Here is an 11,282-nt window from a genome sequence, read left to right as displayed (position 1 = left end):
TCGTTTTAACGAGAAAAGATGTCGTTTTAACGAGAAAAGATGTCGTTAAAACGACATAACATCTCGTTGTTACTACATAATTTGAGTGGAAAAAATATGTGTGTGGCAGCAATGCGTCACCGTACAATGGTAACAAACGGTTTGGTTACCTGCAAAGTCAGGTTGGGAATGACATGAAGGTGAGTAAACGATGAAAATTTCCATTTTTGTGCAGACTATCCCTTTAATCTACATTGGAGGTTGATTAATACCGCCAAATTCCTCAAAAAACGCGATACAATGGCAATTGCAAGAGGAAATATTGGTTTAATTAAGCCATACGTGTTTGAACCAGAAATAAGCTGGTATGCTCAACGTAAGCAAGGAGACTGATGGCTAACTTCGTGAGGTAACCGTATCTGTTTGCGCTGGTTCGTACACGGATCATGACTGATAAAACGGTTTTTACTAGCGGACAGCTACAGTGGTTACTGTAACATTCGTTAAATTTACTTACTTGACGATGTTGTGTCCTCAAAATGCCTTGAAGACTCAAATGCAGCCGTTTGTGATTCCAAATCGCGCCCGCGATCAAACGCGTGTGACGCGTTGATAAATAAATTGGCACATGGTTTGTCTAAAAGCATATTAAAAACACCACAAATAAACATAAAAAACTTGATTTTCACCACAGGGGGTCTTTAAGTAATCCATAGGTCATGTGACTAATGAGAACCCTTTAGGGTTTGCCTTTGATGACATCTGATGCATCTAATCTTTCGAGAAACATCAGAGAAAATGAGATGAGTTTCCAGCGAAGAGAACTTTTTGCAGCAGTTCACAACTTGCATTTCATTCTGTTCCTATCCACCTAATTTTTCCCGTAAGAGCGGGCGCGGCCATTTGTAAATTTTATGTGCCAGGCTTCCGGTCCGCTTCAAGCTATTTTTAGCTGTACAAAACAGTTTGTTTTGCTGCTTGTTATTGCAAACTGCTGTCTTACCGTATTATTTTACCGTATTATCCTAAATATGAACACACTGGTTTGTAGTGCAGTTTTATGGTTGTGGCTAGAAAAGATACAGCTCCGACCGGAAACTAACAGTGAAATTTAATTTTCTACCTATTAGATTGTTTTATTAACATCTAAACCTACCCCTTGCAATAATGCAAAAATAGTAATTATTGTTGTAGTGTGATAAAAATTACGCTGTACTGCAATAATGCAAAAATAGTAATTATTGTTGTACAGTGACAAAAATTACGCTGTATTGATATGCGCATGCCCAGTAGCCACAGCTGTTTCCCCCTCTAGCCCTAACCCAGTTTTACCCATAGGCATAGATCTTCTTTATGCACCAAGAGCTTGTAACACTCCAAAGAGAAAGAAAAATTGAAATCGCATCATATGACCCCTTAAAATAAAGAAAGAAAATGGGGGTTTGGAAGAACATGACTGAATAAATGCTTAAAAGTTTTGAAAATTAAAAGGGATTTTCAACTTGTATGGAAAAAGAGCCCAACCTGTGGTGTAAAACATTTTTTATTTCAAAGCAGAACAAGAAACACTGTTTTTTTTTGTTTTTTTAAAACCAAAACGGTCAGAAACCACACATGATATCTAGCCAAAAACAATGGTCAAAAGTTCAACTCTGAACATGGAATGTAAAAAGATCATTCTAAGGATAAAAATGGCAAACAATGAAGATTAAGTTGATCTAGTCTAAATGAATGTTTTTACTTTAAAGGAGAACAGTGAAACATAAATGTGTACAGTACATCACTCACAAATATCCTTGTTTAAACACCTTCGAATAATCTGTTGTCAAAAACATATACCTACAACATCTTTCACCAAGCTGCACTACACTCCACTTAGTACGCTCCTACTAGCCTGGATGCACTCTCCGCTAAAGCTCACGTTCAACTCATTTCACCTTCCCACGACGGCGAGGCCGACAAAACCAGTCAAAGCAAAGCTAAAGCAGAGCTGCATCGAGGCGTTACACTTTCAAAAGAAATCAAACCCACGACTCAACATCACTTGGCGTCCATCTTTGCCATCTCCTGCAGGTATATCCCAATGCTCTCGCTGTCAAACAGAACAAAGTAAATGTTCTTCAGAGAGGAGGTGGTTGCTGAGACAAAATGGTTCGAAATGGCCTTCAGTATTAGCTGGGCTGCTGTCTGCTTTGGGAAACCATTTCTGGGGGAACAAAAATCAAAGAGGTGAGATGATTTCTGGTTTCTAGGAACTATTTCTCACCACATTTGCATCGAAACAGCCACGCAGTGTATGAACTTCACATCTAGTTCACTATCCATGATCGTGATGCTCACCGTCCGGCGGGTAGCGAAGGGAAGGCCACCGACTTGAGCTTCTTCTCCTCGGCAGCAGACAGACAGTTCTTGACTGTTTTCTCGAGCTGATCTTCGCACTTCTCTGAACCCCACTGAGGAATGTGACAATGGATGATGAAACGTGCTGCCATCCCATTGGCTTGGCTCACAGCCACTGCAGAGCAGAGGGAATAAGAGACGCTCCAGTCAGAACAGCAGCAACAAGCAGAAACGTCTTACTTCAGTATCTACAAGGGGATTTCTTCCCGCTTTCTTGTTTTACTTTTAAAGCTTCCACACTTTTTGATCAAAGGACTGAGGGAAATGAGTACTTGTTTTGGGCTGATTTTCCATGGTATGTCAGGTAACAGTCTTTGTAGAACATTTCTTAGTGTGTACATCTGGAAAAAGGGGGGGTCGTCTTATAATCAGGGTCGTCTTATATTCGGGCCAATACGGTAAATGTCTCCAAGCTATAAAAATCTTCAATTACTACTGAAGATTTCGCTAATTTCCACGACTTTTCCAGGCATGTTAATGATCCTACAAATCGCTGGTATCACTAGGTTTCCATGACGGCTGTACTTTTTTTCTATATTAAAATATATAACAAGGTCATTTCCTGCCCCTTTGAACATTGCTAGAGCACACACTCCAATTCGAGTCTGCTTTCTGTCTGCTTGTGTCAAGAAATGTGCGAGATTTCAACCTGATGCGACCTCCAAAGGACCCTGGCTTTTTCTCAGCTCCTTAACGGTCTCTAGGAAATCTTTTCCTCCTGCTTTCTCCAGAGCGTTACCTGTGTTACAGCACAAAAACTAAATGAGCTTTTGCCACATATTTCAATGTACAGGAAAACTAACACTTACTACACAGATCTAGCATTTTACCATCTAGCAAATGTAATTGACATTCATTTAATAGTAGCTAACAGCAGCATAATGCACTGACCGATTCCCTCTTTCAGATCAATCTCTGCGTTTGTGGGATTGATGATTCCCTCCACTTTGATCGTGCCGATTTTGCTGATTTCACTCTCTGTAAGGGACAGCTGATAAACAAACCACAGTTAATTCATTATTGCATTAAGTTTTAAATCACCAGTGTATTAGCACTGCTACCATAGAAATCAGCAAAAATATATATTCACAATACGATTTTACTGCTGATATAAAATTAATCCAAACTGTAAATATTGTGATGATTTTGAGTGGTGACTTGCGTGGCAAATTTGAATTCTAGTTGATTCCATTTAGGGGTTGCCAAGGCTAATAGCGCTGAGAATCCTGTCCCTCGTCTTAATTATTGTAGTCGTTTAAAGATTCTGTAAAATGATTCTGTATAACTGTATGAATGTTTATTTTGCAGATTTTTTTTTAATCAAATTCAAATTATTTTCAAATGTATTTTTAGTAAATATTATGTAAAATAAACAAATTGTTGTAAAGTGGAGTAGGTGGTATAATTTTATAATTATAATTTCTCAAGTTTTGTATACTGAAGCCCTAGGGTGACGTCATATGCAGCTGTTACAGATTTTTTAAAATCACATTCAAATTCATTTTCATACATTTATTTTTTTGAGTTTTAATCAATACTATGTAAAATAAGTATTATATTATCATATATACTGTATCAGCTTTATATTTGCCAACGACCACCCTGCTGTCTTAAGATAATGGCATTGGCCATCAAAAAATTTATATCGACCACAAGTTCTATGTTTCTGTAATTCTGTTCAGAATGTCAGGCGCAATGAATCAAAAACCTGATTCATTTGTTTAACCCAAGACTGTAAATATTAAAAGTGAAAAATATATGTAGGTAAATTACTAAATGTTCCTTGCATTCGAAGGTATATAAACTTTATAATGTGCGCTCTAAGTGTTCAAATAAGTCGAAAAATAACAAATTCTTGGTAATGTGTGATAAGCACAGCTATTTCCACCTTTTGTCCAAGGAACAAGCTTTTCGCAGAGAGAATAGTAAATCCCTCTCCTGGTCCGTCTTCCACTGTTGTGTTGGCATCTGCTTCTTTGTCATTCTCTGTGCTTTTCTGCATGAAAGAAACATTTTTTAGTATTCTCACAGCCAAACACGGTACCAGAGCAACATATGTATGACACAGCACGCACTTTGGGTTTGCGGCCTGGTTTTCCTTTGCTCTTTTTGCTGGGTTTCTTGATGGGTTTCCGCTTCTCCCTCTTCTCTGGAACGGTCACCTGAGTCTCCACCTTCACCCTGCCTCCTCTCTTCTTGGAGAGCAGCTCAGGATGGATACGAGGCAGAACGCCACCATTTGATATGGTCACCCCTCTGAGCAACTATTCAATAATTTAGAAAAACGAACTCATTAATGGCGTTGCTACAAGGACTACAACTGTCAAAATGCAGATCCTAAAACATTTAGCAGAGCTACACTACCAGTCAAAAGAAACCTCTTATGCTTTCCAAAGCTGCATTTATTTGATCATAAATATAGTAAAACCTGTAATATTATTGAATTTATTTTAAAATGTATTTTTTCCCTGTGATGCAAAGCTGAAATGTCCAGTCTTCAGTGCCACATGATCCTTCAGAAATCATTCTAATATGCTGATTTGCTGCTCCAAGAATCATTTCTTACTATTATCAATATTGAAAACAGTTTATCCTGCTTTGTATTGACTGCTTTATAAACCATTCAAAAGTTTGGGTTAAGCCAGATTTATTTATGTATTTATTAATTAAGAAGAAACTAATACTTGTATTTCAACTAAATGTTTTCCTTTTGAACTTTCTGTTCAACAAAGAATCCTGAGAAAAAGCATCACCGATTCCACAAAAATATAAAGCAGTAAAAACTTTAACATTAATAACAATAATAAATGTTTCCTGAGCAGCAAATCAGCATCTTAGAATGATTTCTGAAGGATCACGTGACACTGAAGACTGGAGTAAAGATGCTGAAAATTCAGCTTTGACTCACTGGAATACATTACATTTCAAATGATTAAAATAGAAAACTTTTTTTTTTCCCCAAAACTTTTGATCAGTAGTGGATATAATAAGGTGGTGTAGCCTAACTAGATTAAAAGTGGACTGCTCAAGCAAAGGTGCCATGGTAGCCTACAGCAAAAAAACGGTGTACTGCAAGTTGTTTTTGGACACAAAGAGTGTGCTAAACATTAACCCTACCCGACCTCAGTCTATTTAAGATGTAATTCATTACATGGTTGAGTTCTTCATCATTGGCCACAGCCAGCTTGATGTGTCTTGGAGTGATTCTCCCCTTCTTGTTGTCTCTTGCTGCATTTCCAGCCAACTCCAAGATCTCAGCTACAAAAACATCAGTGCAACAGAGACTCTATATAAGTATCCTATATAATACACTCCAAGTAATATAATTAAATGATTGCATAAGGGCAATAGATTTTTTGGTAAAACATTATTTCATTCCACAACAAAGGAGAATCTGGATTCCCACCTGCTAAGTACTCAATGACAGCTGCCATGTAGACGGGGGCGCCCATGCCAATGCGATACTTATGGGTTCCTGTGCGCAAGTAACGCATCATCCTCCCGACAGGAAAAATGACTCCTGCCCGGGAAGAACGAGACAGCTTGGTGATCTTTTTCTTTCCTCCTCTGGCTGACATCCTGCCTTTTCTGTGGAGAAAAATCAAATGTTTCTTCCATCGTCATCTTTTGATCACGGTAACAATCCTGGTAATCAAAACATCAGTCGTGTGAGTGACAGAGTGGACCCACCTCCTCTTGACTCACAGTGCCACTGGATGGAGTACCTACAGAGGAACCAAGACAAATGATTCATTCATTAACATCTCTGAATGTAAACTCAACAGTCTCCATCTGCTTCAACAGATGATGATCACAGACACGCTCTTATCCACGTTAATGACTAAATTAGTACGAGAACAAAGCTAATACGTGGGCACATTAAAAAGTTACAGCTTTTTGGCCACAATTTAAGCTTAAAGGGAGGGACTTTTCATTCCACTGACTTTTGATGACACAAAAAGTTCAAATTTGGTTAACTCAGATCAGTATAACCAAAAAACTAAACTCTAAACATCACATATTGATCACTTGGCTAAAATCAAAGAACACAAACTTCAAAGCTGCAGGTATGCAGTGTTGTGGGAAAGTGGAGATGGTGGTATATTTACACATTTTCAAAATTGTAATATTTGCTGTATGTTGTATTATATATTAAAACTAAATCCCGAGGGCGATGTCATATCCTGTTTGTTTCAATATCCAAAGAAAATGTGCCTGCCTTAAATTGTAGTGTGACTACAAAATTAGTGCAGCACTTAATAAAAAACAATTGGGCTGCATCCGAAATCGCATACTTCCCTACTACATAGTAGGCAAAAACAGTATGTGACAGAAGAAGTATGTCTAAATTCACAGTACTCATAAAAGAGTAGACAAAAAATACCCGGATGACCTACTACTCCCAGCAAGATTCTGAAGATTTGTAAATGGCAGTGAAGGGACTCAATTGATGCGGGTAGGTCACGTGATAATGACAACATGGCGAATGTATTGTGTCTAGATTTACATTCATACTACACACATACTAATGCACATTTTTGCGGTCACAGAGTAATTACTTATTTAAAGTAAGTACCTACTCAACGGAGTATGCGATTTAGGACGCGGCCTTGGCGCCATCTTGTGAATAAAAATGGGTATGAATACTTAAGTTTAAAGTATACTTTTTTTAATGTATGTACATTTATAACACTATACTTTGTATTATATCATCTTTGCATGCAAAAAATTTATTTGTGGTACTCTCCCATTCTGCTCTTGAAGTTAACCCAACTATGACGACTTCCGCTGCTGAGAAACCCGGAAATGTGAAAAAGGTCCATTATTATTATTATAATTATATGGTAAGCATACTTTTTTAATGGTTAAAAGTGCCCCAGGTAAAAGTTTAAAAGTCCCCAGGGTAAGAACAGCAACAAACAGGTAAGATGCAGAGAGACTGACATAAACTGGAGAAAGATAAAAAAAAGTTTCGCCTCAAATATGGGTGACAAAAGACCCGCCTCCTGCCTGCAACAGCACGTTAACACCATTATATTCAGTCAGGATGCGGTACGTGATCGCGAGGCCATCGCCAAATCAGCGATTCAAAGCGTACGATCAAAGGCCTCGCCTTAACTTCACTGCTTCTCAATTAAACGCACACAAAACACGGACACGTTTGTATTCCGAACACATTAGGTCTTGCACAAATTCAAAATTTTGGTTTCTAACCCCGCTCCTCCAACATCAACTCACCCCCATTTTGTTTTCACCTCGTTGCATTTACATACAGTAAAACATCGCAAGCGAGTGATGCGTTTCAACGCGACGCGACACAACTGCAACGTTGTTGTTCTAATCAACGCATCTGCAAGCGAGCTGCGTTCAGCTTCGTGTTTTATAATGCGAGCGCGGTAGTCGTTTCGTCGCGCGCGTCGCGTACACTGTGCTCGAACCGTATTCGCATGCATCGCATCGCGCGCTTATCAACTCAATATCTCGTGCCAATATTTACCTGTTTGTTCTCTACAAATGCGTCATATACGAAATATATCTGTCCTCTGACAGGCGCAAATAAGGAGGAGGAGTTCCTGGTCTTATTCCTATTCCCTGTCCTTGTGTGCTGAGCCTCTGCTGTTCCTTACAAAAAAAAAAAATTTGAGAGAGACACCGCGAAAAACTACAGCAGCCAGTACCACCGTACTGTCGATGGAGGCAGGCTTTAGGCTACTGCTGCTTCTCATTAAAAAAAAAACATTGCGCTTCTCATTTAAAAAAAACATTGCATTCAAGATATGAAATACATTAGAGCGCAGCCAATGCAATCCATGTTAAATGCACCTATAAGCGAATATGGGATATATTATTATGCATTATCAATCTCATCCAAGAGGCGGTTATTGAGAGCAGCGTGCAAAAATAATTCGTCACAGACAGCTGCAGGTGACTGGGAGATTGATACTTACTGTAAAAATCTCTCTTCACCTGGTCTCTACGCGATGGTGCGTCGATCTTCATTCATTTTCACCTCTCCTGGCGCCTAATGAACAATCTGATGTGCGCTTTGAAAAATTAACCTCACGTAGACACGACACGAGTTCCCTTGAGTGGTGCACTTAAAAATCAAACCTCTTCATTGTGAGTTAGGATTGCTATATAGCTGCTTGGTTTTGTATATAAATCTCTGGTTAATGCAGAATCTAATGTGCGCTGAAAGGCTCGAATTCAATAGCCTGTTTCAATGGCGTTTAGTGTCTGCACAATCTGTGCTAGACCAAACTGGTTCTACAGAGGGCAGTCAGAGATCAGAATTCAGATGCGCTGTTGTGTTGCTGTGGTCCGGTAGGGGGCGGTGTTGTATTATGTTGTATTATGTTTCCCCAGAGCTCATCAGACAAGGACTAGCGTTGCTCTGGTACGAACCAGAATCAATAAGACATTTTTAATGTACATTTCAAGCATGCACATTGCATAAAACATGTTTTAAATACTTGTTGAAATTAATTTAGCAAATTCAAGTTACACAGCAGGATTGCGAGAAACCTCTTTAATCAGACACGTAATCAGGTTTTACGTTTTCATCCAAAATATCGCTTGCTGAAGGGGTTTTTAATCTTCTAGATGCCATGGTTCCCAAATATGATCATCCTTATGCGAGAAACCCTATCCTAAAATTGAAAAGGCAGCTATATATATTTAGAAGACCCAAATTATACTATGAATGAAATAATATAATACATTCATTAGAGTTGTTATTAATTTTTTTTGCTCACTAAATTACTGGGTGTCAAGTTTTGATTATTCATCAGCTGGAAAAAAGTTCTGAAAGTTCTGATTGTATATTTTTTCCTCGGTGTCCTTATCATAATAGCTGTGGTGTGGACTTATTCAAACTTCATTGTTGATATTATCATTATTCTTTAAGAATTATATCATAAATTAACATTTTAAAAACTTTTTTGTATAAGGGATGTTTATGATGCCTTATAATTTTTTTGAAAGATTATGTTTGTGAATGAGAATTGATTGTGTGAGATTGTTTGAAGATTTGATGTTAGCTTGTTGTCTTGTTGAGATGTTGAAGTTTTGCCTGGTCTTGTATCTTGTAGGCCTCTGTTAGTTTTAAATTTACTGTATGGTGGTTTTGTACTCTTGATTAGGAGAAACTGACATATATAATTAGAGGAAACGTAGATGTATTAAGTAAGATAGGACCCCCTTTATACAATTTGATAACAGTTATTATTATTTAACAATAGCAAATTCTAAATGTAACAAATGTTCTTATGTTAATGAATTAATTTATTTTTCATCATATGTTGGGATTTCATTTTTATTCTATTATTATTATAATTTTAACTTGATTATATACAGTGGTAGCCAAAATTATTAGAACATAGTATTTTTACCAGCTAAAAAGGTTTTAAGTCAGTTATTTATATCTTTTGCTGTAGTGTGTCAGAAATATCAGTTTACATTTCCAAACATTCATTTTGCCATTAATTGCAATAATCCAGTGAGATTTTTGTCTGACAGCAGCCAGTGCTCCACACAGATATCTGATCTGATCATCATCCAGTCTGTCTGAGATTACATGAAGAAACAGAACAAACTGAGACAGACTAAATCCAGAAGAACTGTGGCAACGTCTCCAAGATGCTTCAAGAAACCTACCTGCAAAGCTACAGTACTGTTAAAAGTTTTAGGCACTTGTGTAAAATGCTGTAAAATGAGGATGTTGTCAAAAATAATGTCATAAATAGATTTTCTTTATCAGTTAACTCCTATTAACTAAATTAAATCAACATTTGGTGTGACCATCCTTTGCGTTTAAAGCAGCTTTTGTCCTAGGTGCACTTGCGCATAGTTTTTAAGGTAGCTTTGCAGGGTCACCTCACTGATTAGGGATATTTCCCTCAGAAATTGCAGATGTTGATGTATGGTTACGTTTTTTTTTTTTATGATGTCATTTAAGACTTTTGATATCAAGGCAAGAGCGCAAGTTGTTTGTGAGGAGTAGGGTTGGGTATCATTCGAATTTGATCAATTCCGATTCCGATTCCAATTCCGATTCAGATTATTTTTGATTTCCAGCTTCTAGGTCAGGCGCTGCAGTTGCTCAAAATCGGCTGCGAGAGTCTTGATGACGACACTTTATTCTCATTGGTCAGATTCTGCGATGAAAAACACGACGTGTGTTGCGTGTTTATTCTAGCAATTCAATTCCAATAATGTTCACAAATCTGTTTTTATAACAGTAAAAACTTTTTTAGTGTAGTCGCACTGTTATCTTGAGTCATTTTTATCAAAAACACTGATAAAAGCATATACCCACACTTTATTGGTATTTAGTAGCCTATGTTTATGCTGAACTTTATTCTTGAACAGATGGCGCTGTATTAAGTAGTATATAAAAAGTGTTTCTGTTGCTCATAAAAACGTTTCTGTGTATTTGACAAATATTGCATTTAATTCACTTCATCTGTGATAGAGTAGGCTATGCAAACACCGCAAGATCGTCACGGGAGCAGAAAGTGTCAGACTTGGGGCACATTCAAGCTCAAAACGGTGTGCAACAAGGTTTGAGATACGTTTTCTCTTGTTTGGTGGGTGTGTCAAAAATGTCAGCCCAATCAGCAGCAACATGTATATAAACCACGTGGTATTAAAGAGACAGCTCGCACAATGGGTCCAAGTAAAGTCGTTTACAAATGTGTCTTTTATTCTGGACGGCAAGGGCAGTGACTGTAACATCGAGTGTATTTTGCAGTATTAAACACATATTTATACCGATTTCATCAGGCTCCGAAAATTCTTCAAAAAGAACACAAAGAATGGCCTTCTCAGCTGCCATAGTTGCAACTCTTGTGTCATCAGAACAGGGTGTTCAACGCACCACCGTTTCCGTTTAAAAAACGTTT

General features: G+C 37.8%; 1 protein-coding gene across 6 annotated transcripts in view; it reads right to left on the bottom strand.

Annotated features, from left to right (window-relative positions):
• Positions 1-1,568: 1,568 nt before the first annotated feature.
• The window catches only part of LOC107727383 (core histone macro-H2A.2-like), an 11,479-nt gene continuing 1,765 nt past the window's right edge, over positions 1,569-11,282 (bottom strand). For 3 of the 6 annotated variants that reach the window (XM_016537235.1, XM_016537239.1, XM_016537238.1), the window contains 9 exons: positions 6,070-6,104; positions 5,786-5,967; positions 5,531-5,637; positions 4,455-4,643; positions 4,268-4,375; positions 3,271-3,370; positions 3,029-3,118; positions 2,320-2,494; positions 1,569-2,185 (listed from right to left, as the gene is read on the bottom strand). In XM_016537235.1, coding sequence (XP_016392721.1) covers positions 2,020-2,185; positions 2,320-2,494; positions 3,029-3,118; positions 3,271-3,370; positions 4,268-4,375; positions 4,455-4,643; positions 5,531-5,637; positions 5,786-5,957 — 1,107 coding nt within the window. In that variant the 5' untranslated portion in view covers positions 5,958-5,967; positions 6,070-6,104 and the 3' untranslated portion in view covers positions 1,569-2,019. Of the gene's footprint in view, positions 2,186-2,319; positions 2,495-3,028; positions 3,119-3,270; positions 3,371-4,267; positions 4,376-4,454; positions 4,644-5,530; positions 5,638-5,785; positions 5,968-6,069; positions 6,105-7,617; positions 7,812-7,876; positions 8,002-8,327; positions 8,636-11,282 lie in introns of those variants that run through there. The other 3 variants (XM_016537236.1, XM_016537234.1, XM_016537237.1) reach the window with 3 other exon arrangements.

This window comes from Sinocyclocheilus rhinocerous, unplaced genomic scaffold (genome assembly GCF_001515625.1).
Source record: "Sinocyclocheilus rhinocerous isolate Xijiao unplaced genomic scaffold, SAMN03320098_v1.1 scaffold756, whole genome shotgun sequence".
NCBI lineage: Eukaryota > Metazoa > Chordata > Actinopteri > Cypriniformes > Cyprinidae > Sinocyclocheilus > Sinocyclocheilus rhinocerous.
Note: the sequence above shows the minus strand (reverse complement) of the source record. Positions and strands in the feature narration are given on the sequence as shown.